Source organism: Hirundo rustica, chromosome 2 (assembly GCF_015227805.2).
Source record: "Hirundo rustica isolate bHirRus1 chromosome 2, bHirRus1.pri.v3, whole genome shotgun sequence".
NCBI classification, from domain to species: domain Eukaryota; kingdom Metazoa; phylum Chordata; class Aves; order Passeriformes; family Hirundinidae; genus Hirundo; species Hirundo rustica.
Genome location: NC_053451.1, coordinates 61,380,680 through 61,400,751, shown reverse-complemented (window position 1 = coordinate 61,400,751; position 20,072 = coordinate 61,380,680). Strand labels below are relative to the sequence as shown.

The following is a 20,072-nucleotide window of genomic DNA, read 5'->3' as shown; positions in this document are numbered from 1 at the left end:
AATTGTAGTGTAAATAGGGTGGAAAAAGGCCTATGATATTACTAAGGAAATAGAGAATGGAAAACAAAGCAAAGACTTACTTGGCTTTGGGGAAAAATGTCACAAGATAAACACTTAGAATACACATTTTCATAATTTATTAAGGGAAAAATATCCTACATATTAGAGAATAAAATTAAGACTTAAGAGTTTAACGTATTATCTTGACTTTATTTTGTTTTCCACAGAACAAATAATTAAGTGATCCAGGAAGTCCTTTCAATGCTTTTCAGTTGTTAGTATAATTTTACATCGTTTACACGAAAAAAACAAGCAGTTCTTACTTCTACAATGGTGTTTCAGTGACTTTTTTTTATTCTGATTAAAATACTTTAAGTTACCCCTGCTACATTGAGGGAACTAGTGGAATACAGTATTGTAGAGTTACATACAGGACACTTATAAGAACCCTAGAACAGTGGAATACAAATGCAGTTTTATTATTAAAAAATATTTATGAATTGAATACCTAGGACATATTTTTCAGGCACTAAGAAAAGCAATAAATGGTTCTAGTGTTCTTAAATGTATTTATATTGACATTGTATGTGATTATTGAGAAAAACTCCCCACTACCTTTTTGGTTTACCTAATGCAAAACTCAGCTTTATCTTCTAGTCACCAAAAAGATAAATAACTGCACGTAAGGTGTCAGACAAACTGAAAACTTACAACAACTCCAGGCAAACTGGGTAATGGACAGTGGACAATCAATCATACTTTTTTTTTAATTGAGGTCGTAAGCAAAATGTATTCTGAGAGTATGAGGCAGGGTTGATCTACAGTTAAGAGAAAACAAAGCAAAAAACCCACCAAAAAACCAAACCAACCAAAAATCACTTTTAAGAGTTGCTAAAAGCAGACCAGAAGCTGAGGTGCTTAAATAATATGTAATGTCATCAAAATTAGGTCACTATGATACTTTTGCTGTTCTTTCAAGTGACTAGCCAAGCAGTATTTTGCTTTGCTTTTTATTCTTCCTCCCAGTGGTATACTTTCATCTGTTTGTATTTGTTGGACAAAAAATTGAATTCAACATGAGTACTAAACAAACAGCACGGAAACGAACAACAAAGAATCACTAATTCTAAGACATAAGTTAATTTATGCCTTAATAAAGTTCACTAAATCTCTCAATATCAGCAACTCTTGCAAAAAGAAGTCTGAATTAGGACATCAGAACTCACATACAGCATGTTTCAGTCCAGACAAGTTTTCATTACAGACAGGGAAGAAAGATTAAGAATCGTGTAATCACAGAATATGCAGAATGGAAGGGACTGACAACTCCTGGCCCTGCACAGGACATCCCAATAATCACACCCTGTGCATGAGAGAATTGTGCAAATGCTTCTTGAACTTTGTCAGGATTGATGCTGTGACCACTTCCCTGGGGAGACTGTTCTAGTGTTCAACTACCCTCTGGGTCTAAAATCTTTTCCTGATATCCTCTCCTGACTCATGCCATTTCATGCCACTTCCTTGGGTCCTGTCACTGGTCACAAGAGTGAAGAGATAGGTACCTGCCCGTCCCCTTCTTCTCATGAGGATGTTGAAGACCCCAACAAGATCTGCCCTTAGTCTCCTCCAGGCTGAACAAACCAAATTACCTCAGCCATTCCCCACAAGGCTTCCCCTCAAGGCCCCTCACCATCCTTGTTGCCCTCCTCTGGATGCTAATAGGCTAGTGGTGTCCAAAGCTGCACACAGGACTCGAGGTGAGGCCATACCAGAGCTGAGCAGGACAATCACCTCCTTTGAGTGATTGATGATGCTGTACCTGATGCCCCTCAGGATACAGATGACCCTCCTGGCTGCCAGGGCACAGTGATGACTCAACTTGCCATTGACCAGAACTCCCAGGTCCCTTTCTGCAGCACTGCCTTCCAGCCTCTCATCTAGAGTATAAATACAATCAGGGTTGCCCCATCACAGTGGAAAATCCAGCGCTTGTCCTTGCTAAGGACTCTGAGTGCCCAGCCCTCTGATTTGTCTGGGTCTCTCTGAAGAGCATCTCTACCCTTGAGGGAGTCAACAGCTCCTCCCAAATTTGGTGTCATTGGCAAATTAATTCCTTTGAGACCTATGTCTAAGTCGTTAATGAAGATCTTGAAGAGCAAGGGGCTGAGTATGAAGCCTGCAGAACCCCACTAGTGACCAGTCACCAAAATTCTGATATCACCCTATTCACTACAACCCTTTGCACCTGACCTGAGAGCCACTGCTCATCCACCACATGATGTGTTTATTCGGCTGTGGGCTGGACATTTTGTCCAGGAGGATACTGTGAGAGACAGCATCAAAAGCTTTACTGAAAAGCAAAAAAATTACATCAACTGGCTTTCCTGGGTCAGCTAGGTGGGTTACTCTGTCATAGAAGGAAATCAGGTTTGACAAGCAGGACTTTCCCCACACAAAGCTGTCCTGGCTGTGACTGATAAGTGCATTAATCTCCAGGTGTTTTTCAATACCTCACAGAATTATCTTTTCCATGATTTTACCAGGCACTGAAGTGAGACTGAAAGGTCTGTAGTTTCCAGGGTCCTCCTTAACCTTCTTGAAAATCAGGACAGTGCTGGCCAGCTTCCAGTCAGCTGGGACCTCTCCAGATTCCCACGATCACTAAAAAATCATTGAGAGAGGTTTTGCGCTTACATCAGGCAGTTCATTGAGGATTCTTGGATGAATCCCATCAGGCTCCGTAGATTTGTAGGGATCCAGCTGGACCAGTAGATCCCATACAATTGCAGAGTCAACTGGGAGTTGATTTTCGCAGTCATGGCTCAGGGCACTGAGACTCCCTTGGTCCATCCATCATCCATGCTGAAGATGGAGGCAAAGAATGACTGAACCCCTGTGTCTTGTCTCTGACCCTGCTTGTGAGGTGACCATTCTTGTCCTGTAATGGGCTGATGTTATTTTTACACTGCCTATTGCTATTAATATATTTGAAAAAACCCTCTTTTTTGTTGTCCCCCACATTTCTGGCAGCTTCAACTCCAACTGAGTTTCAGCCGCGCAAATTTTCTCCCTACAGTGGCAAGCAGCATCTCTGTATTCCTCCCATACCACCTGACCCTGCTTCCACTGGGCACACACCTTCCTTTTTTACTATATTCCCAAGAGAAGATTGCTGTTCACGCAAGCCAGCCTTCTGCCTTACCTGCTTGACTTCCAGCTTTTGGGAACTGCTTGCTCCTGTGCCCTTAGGAGGTGATGTTTAAAAAGCAAACAGCACTGATGGACCCAAGCACCCGCAAAAGGGACTTTACTTAGCTAACTGAAAATTGTTTGGAACAACCGAAATAAAAATCAGCATAATATTTCCAGTAATACATGCTCTTTTGGGCCAATAGCATTGATCAGTGAAAGAAAAGTAATTATTAAAGTCAGTTTAAAATCTGTTTTGTTCTCTTGTAAAGAGGAAATACAACCAAGTTACTTCAATCTTTAGTCAAGGAACTAAGCAGCATGATAATTTCATTTCACATTCATGCATTCATAGCATTTGCATGCTATCTGGATTTATATATTAATAAGAACACTGAGACAAAGAAAAATGACCAACAGTGTTCAGCTTAAAAGACAAACCTGAGTATCAATGGGTGAACTGCAAATGCATAATGAGGATTAAGCTTAGCACCCAAACACAAAAAAGTGAAGAGGTAGGTCCTAATCAGCTTTGTTCTGCAAAAATCCTATAGCTGCAAGGACCTTCTAGCAACAAAAGAGTAATTTGTCAGAAAACAACGCATTAAAATGATTACTGTGAAGATGTTGATTGGCATTTATCTTGTGTAACTTTATTGATCTGAAATTTCATTGTTTGAATTTATGTAATTCAACTAGGCTACCCTGAGAGAAAAAAGAACCTTGAGAAGGTATTTTTCACTTCTGAATAGACTGAAAGTCCTTGGAAATTCCTCTTTTGTCTCCAATAACAACAGAGGAAGCTTCAATAACTCAATCAAGGTGCAACATATGTCAGGACTATGGTACTTAACTGTCAGAATCACTTCTCCATACATCGTCGCACCCGTGTGTCAGCTTTAACAAACTAACTCTGAAATAAAATAAACCAACCTCGGGGAACAAGAACATGGTCCATTTCATTCAATTCATCCTGTGGTACATGACTGACAATCCAACATGGGAGGAGAGGGATGAGGAAGAACACATGGTCAGATATAGGCAGAAGAGGCAGGGAAAATGACCACTTTACTAATAGGAGCAAGTAGGAAATGGCACCTCACTACCAGGATCAACTTAGTCTTTATATAAGTCCAAGTTCTTAGACTGTGAGAGCTAACATTCAGCGGCTTAAAGCAAAATAAAAGCCACTCCTCAAAACGGTAACCAAATGAAGAAAAGTCTGATTATTAACCCAGAAAAAGAGTTAAAATAATACAATCATACAGTAAGTAACTAGCATCTTACAGGTCAGCTAGTAGGACAAAAAGAAGGGGAAAAAAAGGGTAGATTTTCATACAATCAGCAATGCATCAGCTGGGAAGAGTTCCAGGTATCTTTTTAAGTACAAAAAGAGGCATCTGAGAGCTACAGGCAACAATACCACTGGGAAGAAACAGAAGATGACTGTTCAGCCTCTGCAGCAGTAGTAACATGGTTCCATGACCCAAAAGTAAGAACTTTTAAAATAAGCGCAGTCAACCGTCATTAAGGAATCATTATGCAGATGTATATTTTTTGTGCATCCTTTTATAATAAGAGTAAACAGCAAAGAATTGTGTATTCCTGATATTTTTTTAATCAAAATGTATCTCTGCTCCCATGATATTCACTAGTAAGGCCCTTTGAAATTTCCAACTTCCATAAGGCTAATACATTCTAAACTTCATAAAACAGATTTTGATGCATACATGACCACTACAATATTTGGCAAAGAAAAAATCATTGAAACAAGAATAAAATCATGATACAAAATAAAGGAATACAGAGATCTATTTTTAGTCATACATACACATGTAGTGAAAAGCTTCAGAACATAAGTTTTAAATTACTGCTTCCTAACCCTTACAGAACAACATACAATGTACATGAAATAAAACAAAAAATTGGGTTGAATAGAGTAAGTAACAACTTTTAAGAGAAAAAACATGCATAAAACTGTTTGGCTGACAGATCAATTACTCATTTTCAAACAATACAATTGAAATTTATTATACAGGAACAATAACACATCATAATACATGTCTATCAGGTTTCATATAGACAACTGAAATCTGAGATTTTGTTCATGTATTTGTTCAACTATTTTTCTACACATGTAGGTAGCATTCTTTGCATGAGTAGGCATTGATTGCTTAAGAGTTACATATTTTGTACAGACTATATAGTTTATATATTTTTAATACAATTTGTTATCACATACCCATGTGTCTGCATGAACAGGCCTGATGTTGCTGAGAAGGACCTCTTCATAATTTCCATAATCACTGAATTTAACAACTGCAGTTGTCCCAGAAGAATGGAGAGCTTCAATTTCTGCCCGGTAGAACTTAAAAGAGAAATTTCCAAAGGTCAAAAAATACAACCAGAAATACCACAAATACTTAACAATTTCCTTTTCACATATGTCTGTGTGTATGTGTATACTTAGTCTTAGTCAGTATAGTATTTTGTTTAAAATTTGTACCCAAAGTGAAACCATCTGAAAATTCCACATGGCAGACTCCAAGGACATGGCAGAATGTATTTAGAATACTCATTGAGAAAATATGCATCTTATTTAAGCAGACTAAGCATTTAAAAGACCTGTTTTCTTCTCTCTGAAAGCTGAACAAATTGATCACTAGCACAAATGCTGCTATATACAGAGAAATGCTACTGTAAGATGTTTACTTAAAATATACAACTGTAAGTGCTTATCAGCCATATAATTACATGGCTTGTATGTATGTACTTGTATACCTATCTTATCAAATAATAAAACATCATAAAAAATATGATGAAAACATGATAAAACTGCCCCTTCATAAAGTCCTTTTTCTAAACACAAAAGTTGCCTTTTTAAGATTTATGCAAATATAGCTTTCTTGAAGGTATTTAATCACTTCTGTGTGACTGAACACAAAGAAATCACTGCCTCCTAACATGGTTAAACTCAATGCTGCATTTTAACATCACATTTCAAAATTGTCCTAGAAGTGAGTAGCAGCATTTACTTTAACTGCCAAGAAACCAATTACTGCCCAAAACACATCTTCTAATCTGCTGAATACACAGCAGTCTGGGATTATCGCTTAAGTATTTATCTTGCAAGGTTTGTACTTTCCAAAACTGCAAGATCTCATTTCACAGTAATGCAAGTATGCTTCTCAAAAGAGGAAACAACTCAGTAATATGCCATTATACTTCACACTAATCCAACCACTGAAGCTACATATTCCTATTTAAGAGAGTCAACTGACTATATGTTGCTTCTACCAAAAATCCTCCACAGTTTATCATTGGTTTTAGTCATACCAGCAAAAAAGACAAAAATAAAGTTACGCTGCTAAGCTAATGCAGACCAAAAAAAAAAAAAAAAAAAAAAAAAAAACAAACCACCACTTATAATAAATAACCAAGTAAACATAACAAAATATTCTTAAAAAGCAGAAAAAGGTGTGAATAAAACATACTTAAAGAACAACAATATTTAAGGTAGTTCTCAGATTATCAGACAGGGCCAAAACCCAAAGAAACTACCCATGAAGAGTGGCAGAGAACTCCTGAACAGATGATGACAAATCAAACAGTCTAAAACTTTCTTAGCAGAGGAGAAGAAAGAAAAATGTCCTGCTGCAGGATAAATCTTATTAATGGGAAAAAGAGCTGAAAATAAAGTATTTAAGCTTTTAAAAAATCAGTAATACAAAACTATCATGCAGCATAATTAATCTGTCCAAATTCTTCAGCTAATAGCATATAAGTGCTGGTTCTGTAATGATTGAAGGATAACTAGCAGGTTTTTTACAGCCCCATTCCTGCAGACTTTATGCTTCCTTTGTGCGTGCTGACTTGTCCCAGAAAAAGATATTACACAATCTACCATGACAGGCATTCTAGATAGCACAGCATCCTGGTTTTGTTCCTCAGCACAGAATATGGGTACCTAGATCCATATTCATCCTTTCAAATTTTCATCACTTAAGTCAAATGCTTCAGTGAGGAGCATAAGTCATCCTAAACCACCTACATTAGAGAAACAATGACTTGATTTAAGCACTTAAAAAGTTACGTGCAACGAATATAAGTGACATACGTCATAAATATAAAAAACAGAGCACGGAGCTAGGCAAGAAGCACACTACACACCTATGAACAAAGGCTATGTCTCTGTAGTAGTGTGCTAAATATCTCCCACATGTGCATAAGAGAACATTAGAGGTACAATCTCAGATACTTCTCATGCGCAAAGGCATACCTTGTTGTCTTCCCAATAAAGAGCAAAACATTCATCCCCTGGTCTCCAACTTTTTCCATACTCCACGTGAATCGATGGTTCCAATATTTTCTCTGGTTTGATGGGCCCAGTTCTCCTTTTGGGACCAGTGTTGTAATACAACATTTTATCATCAAAAGACGGGATCACAGTGGGTCCTGATGATTTGATAGGTCCTACTCGTCTTCCTTTCTGATGATGTTCAGTATCTCCATTTGGTACAGCACTAAAATTATCAGTCCTACTGGGATTTTGGTAATCATTACTAACACCAAAATGTTGCTCACTTTTTACCATAAAGGCTTCACTATTTATTGTTCGTGCCTTCCTATCACAAAAAATTTCAGAATTGTGTGTTTGGTTTTCCCTTTTCCCACGTTTCTGGTTATTGTTATCTGTCACATCTTGAGCAGCAGAATTTTCCTTGAATTCTGTGAAAGACACTCCTTTTCCTACTCTGTTTTGCACATTGTTATCCCTTTTTCTGAAAGTAATATCACTCTGGTGAGTGGTTATGGGATAACCCAAATCCTTTGACCTATCATTTCTAGGATAATGTCTGTCACTTTTATTTTTTTCATCTGTCCAGTGTTCTAAAGAGCTGTGCCTTTCAGGACCTCTGTTTCTTGGTAACCCACCACTTTCCAGAGTCTGCCTTGAATTCTGAAAATCCTTTTGAAAACGAGGGGGTTTCTCATTCCTTGGTTGCCTCATGTCATTGCGAGAAACGTGTCTTGAATGATTCTCTTTGATGCCATTCTGTTCTGTATTCATAACTTTGTGCTGTACTTGATGTGTTGGCTGAAATTGCAATTTTGGTTCTACAAAGAAAAAAATTATTTCAATTAACATATTTCACACAAATACGTTTTAGAAATACTGTTTTAGACTCTGATAAAGCAACAGTGTTCTTTAGAAACGTATGCTCCTTTGTGACATGGAAATGGAATGGTACACACCAAGAATTTAGCAGACACATTTGAACTGCAATTCCTGGTTATTGGAAAATATATGCTACTCTGGGCTGTACTTAGAAGCAAAACACCTATGAGGAAGAGAAAAGCCAGGCATAAGTTTCAAGGACATTACTCGTTCCTGCCTATGGACATCAACAACCCACTTGAGTAAGAGCCGTTTAAGATGGAAAAATAGAATTCCAAGATGGAGAAAGGAGAAGGAAAGAAAATAAGGAGGAAAATGGAAGACCTCTAATCTGACCTGAAACTTTCTGTAAAAATACCTTATTAACTGCTATTCAGGATAAAGGAGAAAAGGCAAGAAACGGAAGTGATAAAATGAACATAGCTGGCAAAATGTAGGTAACAAGAATAGTAGCAAGGACCAAAACTCTGGAGACTCTGATCAGTGAGCCATAACAGGACCTGCTCCATTGTCACCTTTAAGAGCTTTAACCAGAACTCTCAACTGATGAGAATAAAGGCAAGATTATCATGAATATCACTAAAAAGAGGAAACATGCTATGGCCTGCTGAAGAGGAAGGGAGCTGTGGGTATCTGTGAAACTTTTTATCGAATAATGAGTTTTTTAGGCAGACATGAAATTTTTAATGGGCTGTTTAGGTGAAGAGCAAAAGGAGGGGAGAAATGAAGATGAACCCAGGAGAAAATAAAGAAGAAATGCGATTAAACAGGAGAGCTGCAAGTCAGTAGGTTCCTGGTCAATACAGTCCTCTGTGTGATCACTGTAACCTGTCTCATCTTCTTATTAAATTATCTTTCTAAATGCTCTGTTGTGGATGTGAAGGGACATGTCTTTAAACCTACTGGCAAATTTGAGATAGGGTAAGCTGGTAACTGGGACAAGGAAGACCTGGCAGCTGAATACTGGTGAAACCATGGGTCTTGAAGGCCACCTACCAGGGAGACCCCAGGTCTAGGCTCACACAGTGGCCAGATCTATCTAAAATACATTCATAACCCTCCTACCAGCTCCAGCCAACAAGCTGGACTAGAGGTGTCTAAGGTGGGTACCAGAGGTCAGGGGTCTCCTGGCCAGGAAAGACTCACATGGGTGGTGTGTGTGCTGCTGGCTGGGTATGAGATCTGCTAGCAGACTTTAAACTTGACGGAAAAGGAAAACATAAACCCATTAAAGGGATGCATATTTACAGGAGCAATTTTGTGCCATGTGGGTGGCTGCAAAGGTGTTATTCTCTTGCTTGTGTCCATGAGCCTGAGCCTGCAAGGGTCTGGCAGGACTGTACACTCAGGCTCTCATATACTCCCATGGAAAGGAATGTTACTACTACTACTACTAGAAACAATGGATGCTGATACCTGACAGCAAATGCATCAGCTTTCATAATAAAATTAAAATGTAAATTTTACCTGGTTTATTTTTTTCTTTAGAAAAACACTTTCAAGTATCACATTATTATTAGTAGCTCACAGAATTTTTACCAATTTAATTTACTAAATTGCCCAATAAGAATCTAGCTCAATTTTTACATTTGTTTGACCTAACATAACTTTTAGAAGTCACATTCATTTTACTAAAATGACCTAGTGTTTTTGTTTTTTAACATGACAGAAGCATACATAAGGCTTAGCTTGAACACGATCTTGGTAAAAGTACATCTTACTCTATAATTTATTACTTTGAAACCCATTATATTTTGAATGCATTAATATGTAAACATATGCTACTCAGAAAGATACAAGAATTTCATAAACATGCATTTTCTTTTCAAAAATGCAAAGATGACTCTAAGTCTTGTATATATTTTTTTGTCACAGTAAAACCTTTAAAGTTAGAAGTACCTCTATTTCTTCTTTACAAATGAGACATGAAAACACTGTTTTTCTTTATTTTATATCTGTAACTTTTCACTCAATATCTTCATTACACTTTTCCACTTCTTTATAATACCAAACTTACAGACTTCCTATCATCTAGAAAGATTTAGCTTCTTAACTAATTAATTAACAGTCTTTGGGCACAACATTCTTAATTTATACCTCTTCTCTTCTGGTAGTAAAGTGCTCAGGCTTCCACCCTTCCTATGCCCAACCTAAACTCTTACGTCTATTCCTAATGTTAACTACATGCAAAATGACTGAACAGTTTGATGATCCCTGAATGTTTACTCCCTTGTACACACCATTACAGAAAAATGTGTATAAAACTCTAACCTAATTCACTATAAATAATCTCATTTAATATTCTGTAACATTAAATTCATTAAATTAAAGTTGTTGTTCCAACAGAAGAAAAACAGGAAAGGGCTCATGACTAGACTGGGCTTGGTAATACTTTTCTAGGTGGCAGGACTTTAGGTTTAGACTCAAAACATTTCCTCTTAAGGACTGTCCTTTGCCCTTTTTCTAAATGAAATAATATTTCTTGAGCTGAGATGGGTAGTGGCAGTACTTAGTACATACAAGATACAAGGGCAAATGCATGCAAAGCAGTTAGTTTAGTTAAAGCCTCAAGGAAAAAGCAAAACATAGACATAATCTCCTATAATTGAAAAAAGTTTCCTGAAATTTCTATTCGATTTCATAGCATGTAATGAGCAATTCTAGCTATTGTCTACACAACATAATGTGATCATAACATAAAACCAACAAGCTGATTTGAAAGTGTGTTGCATCCTTTGATTACAGATTTTTTTTTTTTTTTTAATAGTAGTGGAAAGTTAAAATAATTCTGTATGTTAGACAACAGGTAATGTGACCAGAGAATTTCAAAACAGTGAACATGGTTATTTTCTTCTAGGTCTCTTTACTGTGACACACAAAGGCTGACACAAAACACCTGACTTTTTTTAGCCTAAGGTCTGCAAAATCCAATAGATTTACGTTTTCTACAGAGCTGTAGTTCTTGTGCTTAAAGATGATGTGCTTCCCTGGGGACCACATCATACACAGCAGCCTTGAAGGAGCAGGACACATTAACTGATTGATTGACATTCAAGCATAAATCACTTGCAAATGGAAACTGCCAAGTAACAGCAAATGTTACTTTGTCAACAGTAGCCCACAAAAAAAGCCAGGAAATGAGAATAGTACTGGTTCTTCCTGTATACTTGTGCTGTCTGGCCTGATCACCAAAAAACCAAAGAGATTCTAAAATTTCTTTTTGAGAAATAAGGATCAAGAAAAGCATTAAGGGATCCCATTCACAAGTTGTCTACCACAATTACTTCTACTTCCTGCCCCAACTACAACAAACCATTAGCAACTGTTCCCAGAAAAGTGCTGTGAAATGCTTCCTAAAGGGCTATAAGAAATATTAATTTGGCATTTAACAAGAAGATGTAGTAAGCTACTCTCAAACAGTGAGATAAGTTAACCCAGTCATCATCATTGTAACTAGACGTTTGGGAACATGGCCTGGAAAAAATACATTTCAAAGTTAATGATAAGATTCTTGTCGTCTACTCAGAAGTTTTGAGATGACAAGTAGTGTTTGTCAGTCTGGAACCCTCACTCACTTACGTTACTCATTTTGGCTTTCGTATGTGATGACGCAAGAGAACCGTACAGGACCAATCCCATTCCCCTGATTACAAGAAACCAGCAGGACCTTGGAAATCCCAGCCAACACAATTTATAAAGCACTACCCAATGCACAATAGAATTTAAAGAGTACGGTTTCCCATGGACCTCTCCTGTGGATTTTATCATGTTTATTAATGCAGCTTAATTCAATGACCGTGGCCTTCCCACACTGGTTGCAATGTTTTGGGCTTCTCCTCTCAAACTGAGTAATACTTTTATGTAACTGTATAGAAGTATATCTTTGAGACAGCTACCTCCAAGGCATGTTCTACCTTTGTACTGGCCAAAAGATTAAAAAATTAGAAGAGAATTAATGACACATTTGCACACACTTTGTGTCATGAAGTAAAATTCCCATTACCCAGTAGCTTTGTCAAGTTAAATAAATATCAATATAATTCTTTCTAAAATGTAGCAACACTAAGGAACAGGGACCTGAGTGCATGTTTCTGTTGAAACAAAACAAATACAAGCTGAGAAGAATGATAATAAGGAAGTGGACGAAAGAATCCAAAACATTCTGTGTTGTATTCACTACAAACTTTAACTAACTGGATTAAAGGACTCGAACAAAAACTGATAATTTTTTATTATTCTTTAAAATTTATAAAATTTACAATAGTTGTCTCTTTTACATTTAAAGACAAAATAAAAGTACAAGCCTTGTAACATATATTATCAATGCCAATATACCAGTACAACAAATATAACTGATTTTCTTGATAGTCACAGTTAGCTCTGACTGAAGTTCAATTTTTAGAAATAAGGCTGAGTAAGAAATATGACTACTATTCAATTTGGATCTCTTGTCAGTAGCATTCCGTGCTTGTTGAAAATATGGTTACTGCATGGCAGATTTCAAATGTAACAAATTTATTTTAACTCAAAAAAGTCAGACTTTTTTTCCTCCTTCCAAGTCCCCTTGCTCTCAGATATTCGAATAAATTGTGTGACTACAAAATGAAACAAGTATTTTTAATTACATTGTATTGCATTACCAATTTATTTCAAGCTTTTCATTTATTTGGGACGAGATAAAGAATAATGTTCATTATTCCTTAATACTATAGCCAGAGCTCTTGGTATCATTCTCCCTGATAATCCTTGTGTTTACTTATTTAAGCTGGCAAAGATAGGTAAGCTGTTCCTCGTAACAAAAGAAAACAATAAGGAGATTATTGGAAAAATCTTTTGTGTTCAGTAGCAGAAATGAAATAAATGGGAGCACAGGCAGCTAATTGAAAGCAATTTTGTCTACTATTTGTGTTATCGCTTGCAGTCAGGAGGTTTCTCTTGCCAAAATTCAAACTACTTAATTTCAACACAGAAGTACTTTTGTAGGTGCCACCAACCATTCACAGTAGTAAATAAATAAAAAAATAAATAAACATGCAGTTTAAAGCTAAAGATATGATTGTTTTAATTCTTTGCATTTCATTTAAATAAAGTATGTTTAAAGTATGCTGTGTTTTAAAATTAAAGAGATGACAGATCATGGAAGCAGGTATTTAATACTTTTGATAGTTGTAATTACTTAAAACAGTACTTCCTTAACTGAAAAAAGGAGATAAAACATTAAAAAACCCATCACAGGGTATTACTTATGGAGCATTATACTAACATGCTTTTTAATAACTAATATGTACTTTAAAAGAAACAAACAGCAAACCAGAAGAAACATAATGTGCTGTCTTAACTTTTAAAAGGAATATAAGTACCTCCTAAAAAATACTAAGGTATTTCAATTCATAAATGTTTTTCTACTTGGTCTAAATACAAGTATGAAAACATACCAAATCAAAGAAAAAATTTGACAACAGTTCTGCAGTTCCTGTTCAGCAATAGAACCACGCAGCCAGAAGTGAATTAAGAAATTCTCCCCACTCCTGAGGTTTCAGGTGCAACTAGGACCAGTAGATAAGAAAAACAAGGATTGATTTGCACAAAGCAAATCAATCCTCTGCACACTTGAAAAGAGAAACAATTCTTTGTTTCAGACATTTTCTCTCCCCAGATCACATAAGATTTTGCAGAAAACTCGGCGTAGTACGGGATTAAAAAATATTTAGCTCAGTTCAGCAAAATTGCCTTTTTTTGGATTTTACATAAACTCTGAGTTATTTAGAAGGAATTACACTCTGTCTGAAATGTACAGGACTTTAATGCTTGCAATAATGATAAATATGGCCATTCCAGGTAATTATCTGTTTGGTCATATACAAACATATAACAGTAGGGGTGTGCTCGTTTATTCAAAAACCACTCTCCCTATACAAACCTTTCTTTCTGAATACCTAAAAAACAATGCGAGATTTTAGAGACCATACAGGACAGCAAGGTACCAGAAATACTGCAGAACAATCTATCTTCTTTTATATGTATTATAGCACAGTGTTTGGTGACTATAAATGGAGAAAAACCTGCCAGCCTGGGTGCTCCTTAGTGTATTACTGTGCAGGAAAATCAATGAAGAGACATTCTTGGCTTGTAACATTACATATTTGAGTTCTATTGATCAGTTTGTCCAACGTGCCTTTCATTTCTGACAAATACTTTTCTAATTCTAAGGGAAACTACCTGTCTCTACTGCTCACAGATGACAGGATCAAATTAAATTTAAGAGGTACTATTAATATATATATATCCTGTTTTCTGCAGACATTTGGATGCAGACTTCATGACTGAAGAGTTCACAGCGTTAAGTATGGTTACTGCAGATAGATCATTCAGCAAATACTTTCAAAACTCCTGTCATCTCAGTTTGAATGGAACCTCAGAAAAGTAATAGTTAAGAATTTAACTGAAATGATTTTCTAAGACAGAGGCAATAAAATGGCAGAAAATTAACTTTCAATATATGATTTTAATTATGTGTTTGAATTCAACAGACTGCAGTGTTTTTCTCAAATTTGGCAAGGAAAAAATCACTTTTGAAAGTAAAAAATACATATGCCTACGTATTCCTTGAAATATCCATTTAAAAGGCTCTGCAAGCAAAAGTAAAACCTGGCATAGAAACAGAGATGCAATCTTATGGGCTATACACATTCAAGAAGGAAAATAAAAGCTAAGAACACAAAACTAAGCAACCACTTCAAAGCCTTACAAAATACAACATTTATTTTTCGAAGAAAAAAAAAATAAACAGGAGAAAGATTGGAAAGAATTTCACAAAATAATCAGAACGCTTTCTGAACTCTTCAAAAATGCTAACAAGTTTGGTTTGGTTTTTTTTCAGGAAAGTATGGTTCAGTAATAGTACACTGGATTACATATTGACTACTCCGAAAAAGTGAAAAGAACCAACATAGTGATAAAAAAAACATAAAAGCAAAAACCCTGTGTGTCATGCTAGGAAATATGCCAGAACCTTTGGTAACTGAAGGAGTATAAAACCTTTAATAGAATTATGTTTTTCCTCTTATGACATTTATGGAATATTTTTATTATTATTTAAGAGGAAAAAAACTCATAAAAGCAACATTGAAGATTATCAACTGAAGTAAATGTACCAAATATATGTATTTCTTTACTCAAAAAGCACTATGCTTTGTTGTCTACATACATGTACTAAATCCAAAGGATCATGTAAATCCCCCTAAGCAATCAGTAGTATAATTTCAAACAAGCAATTCACTCATTTCATGAGTCTTGATAAACTACTATTACCTACTTATTACAAAGTCACTGACAATAAGAAATTTATATAACCCACAGGGATTATTTCTTTTTTTTTTCCTTTAAATATCTTTCAGTCAAACAGAAAAGTCTTCTGTAATATCTCTATATAAGTACAAAATACATCCAAAGAAAAATCAATGTTTGCAGTGTATGCCAAAAATACTACCACTGCTACCATTTCTCTTCACTGTAAAAAATCTAATGCATCTTTGGTAAGTAAAATGAGTTGCCAAGAAATATCTCAAACATCATTCCCTATATTTGTTTTCTGAAAATATGGTTATATTCATTACCTGAGCAGTTTACAAAATCATATCAGCTAATGCAGAATGATGGTGTATTTAAAAGTTATTTTCTTTGAATATTTAGATTTTTGATAAATACAGTGAAGACTTACAATATCATAAATGAAGGCTCATGATTCGGGAAGAATCCAATCAGATTAACAAACTGTGATTTATGTCATCTTATTTCAATTTAGTGACTTTTAGACATCTAACCACAGAGCAACTTATTTTGAGAGGAATAATTCTCCAAGAACTCTTTTTTTTTTAATGACTGACTGTGGAGGAAGTTCCAGGAATCAACTTTTAGATGACAGAGTTAGGAAAAGAAATTCTACCTACACTATCCTACATTTGTTCCAGATACATTAATTTCAGTAACTCACCCTCTACTGTTAGAGTACCCATTTTGGACTCCAAGAAATCAAACAGTGTGCTTGGTGCAGATGGTCTGGCATTTCCTAGCTCTTCATCATCTTCAGGTCTTATTCGGCCTCGGCCCTTCCCCTTACCTGTAAGCATTAAAGGCTTTTATGTGAATGGGCAGTAAAAAAAAAAAAAAAAAAAAAAAAAAAAGGTGCACACATGCTTTCATTTGATTTACAAAATGTTCACATTTTCTGTCTTCAAAAGATTCTGTCACAGAAAGGCAGTGATAGGACAAGGGAGAACAAAAGAACAAATTTAAACTAAAAACTGGAGAGATTTAGATTAGATGTGAAGAAGAAATTCTTTACTATGAGGGTGATGAGGCACTGGAACAGGTTGTCCATAGAAGCTGTGGATGCTTCATCCTTGAAAGTGTTCAAGACCAGGTTAGATGGGGCCCTGAGCAACCTGGTCTAGTGGGTGGTCTCTCTGTCTGGGAGGTGGGTGTGGGGGAGGTGGAACAAAATTATCTTTAATGTCCCTTCCATGTACTTCTGTGATTCTAGGATACACATTTCCCATCTAAAGCTAATTAAATATCTGACTTCCAATTCAAAAATTTTGACAAGAATATAAAACACAGAAGCCTTTCTTAGGGATTTGTTTTCAGGCTTGCAATACATTGTAACTTGCAGGAAAAAAACCATGCAAATATGCCCTTCTATAACCACATTAGTAATCCACCATACACAAATCCTCTGGCCTGTAAACCGTTTTAAAGCACCTCCTTGCAAGCTTTACCTCTAGGTGGTGGTCCCTGAACGGGTTTCTGTTTACTGCTGTTCAGAAGGAAGTTTAATGCTGCCTCTAGGCTGTTACTGTTATCCATAAGAGCCTGTCTTGCTGCTTCTTTGCTAAAACCCATCTCTGTTATGTGTTTTAGAGCCTTTTCATCAACCTGAAATAAAAGGTACACACAAAAGCAATAAATACAGTACTCTATAAACCCACCAGCTTTTACATTAATTTTATTTAAGTTTTAATTGAAACAATATTTCTTGTTTAATTTATTATAAATATTTAAGTTTTATATAAAATCTTTGCATACAATCTCGAAGGCACCAGCTAATCAAGGGATTTTTTTATTAGTAGTATGGTTTTAAATCCATTTGTTTTCAGTTCTACTATTACAGGCTTTCAAGCACAAATTCTCCTAGTCTATAGGAAAACTAAAAGAAATATCTCAAAATAATATGGGTAGCAAAACTAGCCATCTCTTCCAGTTTGAAGCCTTTCACAACTTGCAGACAATGCAAAACCCAGTTACTTCTTAAAATATGGAGAAAATTTAACTGGCTAGAGGCTTTACAGAAGAAAGCAAAGAAATGCAAACAATTTACTTCTGTAGAAATGCAGGCTCCGTTAGTCCAAACTATATATAGAGCATGATGATAAAAAGTCAAAACAGAAATCGCAAAGCATAAAGTACAGAAAATAATGTTGCACCCTCACCAAAATCATACCAGTTACACATCTACTTCAACAGCTGCAATCTAAACATTCTTAACTGGAACCCCATGAATATAACACTCTGTCTATGTATTCAAAAGTAGCAATATCAAGAGCCTACAAAACCCCAAGCCTAATGGAATCTAACCTCTAAGATACATATTTAAATTTTACTGAATAAATGTTTAGTCCACAATCACAGTGAAACTCATAACTATCTCAGTAAGGGACAAATGCACCATAAGTATTCTAAGCAGACCTCAAAATTAATTGAAAGGGAAGTCATAATGCCTCAAGGTATTTTGATTTTATTCTTGTTATATCTGGGCGTTTGTTTTTAATATTACCCATTTAAGACTCCACTGAAGTCCTCCATCTTACCAGTTCTCGGTAGACACCTTCATTCTTCCCCTCTGGTTTTGCTATCTTCTCTTTCTGGAACAGTTCCCTGTTTCGGTTCCCTCCAGCACTCACACTGAGATTGCTTCTGCTACAACCACCACCTCCTCCAAATGTCTTGGTCTTTAGATAAGCACAAAATAACATTTCAGCAAACAGAAATAATGAAAATAAGCCTCAATATTTAGCTAGTAGAAAAAGTGCAGTACTTTTGTTGCAGCAGTTTTTTGGGGGTCTTTTTGATTATGCTCCAGGTCAATAAATAAAGCGCTAATTTACACATACACAGAAGAATATTTATTTATTAGTTAGCAATTTTTTCCCCTGTGCCTGAATGAGGCTGTAAAAAGGGTATATTATTCTAACTATTACAACTTGCTAAGCAATTTGAGAAATAAACTAAAAAGAAGACCAAAGGAGAACATAAAAACCTGACAGATTAGAACAAAATTTCCTAGCTATTTTTTTTCAGACTGAGTTCAGGGAATCATGGAGGTTTTGAGAATTAAAAAGAGCAGATGAAAATTGATAACCTGCATTTATTAATTAAATCTTATTAGCAAAACTGTAAACTCTGCATTTTTTAGTAGTGGTAGCAAAATCAAATCTACAGTAAAACATTATTATAAATTTATTAGCTTTATTAAAATAAGAATATAGCCATCAATTCAAAAGGACTCTGATTCACCTTTTTAAAGATACAGGAGTAGAATTATAAGCAGGCAAATATCAGAAAGCATTTGTCATTCACGAAATACTTAACAAGAAAAGATCAATCACAGTAAGTAAAATGCCGCAACACATTCATTCTAACCTCTTTGCTCTTTGCCACTTCTGCAATTGCAGCTGTTCTCTGCTTTTCAAATTCATCATTGTCCGCAACAGTTTTTACAGTATTTGTCATTTGCAGAGTCTTTCTGCGATCAAGGTCTCTGCTATCCACTTGCACGTAAGATGCACATTTCTGAAAATGCAAAAGAAAATTTTAATTACCTCTGCTGCCTTCTCTCATTTGAAAAAAGATGCACCCAAGTTTTATTTTGTTAGAGTAGCAGACCCCCAAATAAAGAATATGATCATGTAGCTAAGACATTGTGATGTAATCACAATGGTTCTTGGAAATTTGCTGATCCTTGCCAAATTCTTTGCCATTTCAGAAGCGACTGCATTAGTACCTACATGACCTGACCAGCAAAATCAAAGACTTCACACACTAAATAAAGTTAAGTTTGAAACTGAGAGGAAAAATGTTACTGGAAACTGACACAACAAAGAGACAGTATTAACACAGTTTTGGGGGTTTTTTAACAGGCACATTTTTTATCCAAGTTATCAAGATCTAAGGTGTCTTGACTGCCTTTACCTAAAAGGAACAAGGTACCTAGACATCATAATACAGGTACTTTTATGAAGTGACAAAGAGAAGTACACTATACCTGCCCAAAAGGTACAAAAGGAGGAGGGCCACCTTCTGTTCCAATGTTACTCCTATTGTGTTTTGCCAAACTCTGTAAAAGAAAATTGGTAATTAATAAATTGCAAACAGAAAACAGATTATATGATAAATATCTCTATTTCAGAAAGTATATGAAACTTGAAGATGGATATTTTAAGCAGAAAATAAATTATTATTTTCAAATCTTGGGTGACCTAAGTTAAGCAAAGGGTTGGAGGAGAGGCAGAGAAACAAAGTAAACTATGGAATTTTGCATAATTACTAATACATAGAGAAAATGTAGAAAATTCAGTTACGTACCAAAATCTACACTAATAGAACAAAGCAGCACACAAATAGGCAGCAGATGTTTCTTCATACAACG

General features: G+C 35.8%; 1 protein-coding gene across 2 annotated transcripts in view; it reads right to left on the bottom strand.

Moving 5' to 3' along the window:
- Nucleotides 1-20,072, bottom strand: part of TDRD3 (tudor domain containing 3) — a 95,178-nt gene that overhangs the window by 17,613 nt on the left and 57,493 nt on the right. For both annotated transcript variants that reach the window (XM_040055085.2, XM_058419269.1), the window contains 7 exons: nt 19,689-19,760; nt 19,067-19,216; nt 18,235-18,375; nt 17,146-17,302; nt 16,362-16,487; nt 7,469-8,307; nt 5,432-5,557 (listed from right to left, as the gene is read on the bottom strand). In XM_040055085.2, the coding sequence (XP_039911019.1) occupies nt 5,432-5,557; nt 7,469-8,307; nt 16,362-16,487; nt 17,146-17,302; nt 18,235-18,375; nt 19,067-19,216; nt 19,689-19,760 (1,611 nt within the window). The remainder of the gene's footprint in view (nt 1-5,431; nt 5,558-7,468; nt 8,308-16,361; nt 16,488-17,145; nt 17,303-18,234; nt 18,376-19,066; nt 19,217-19,688; nt 19,761-20,072) is intronic.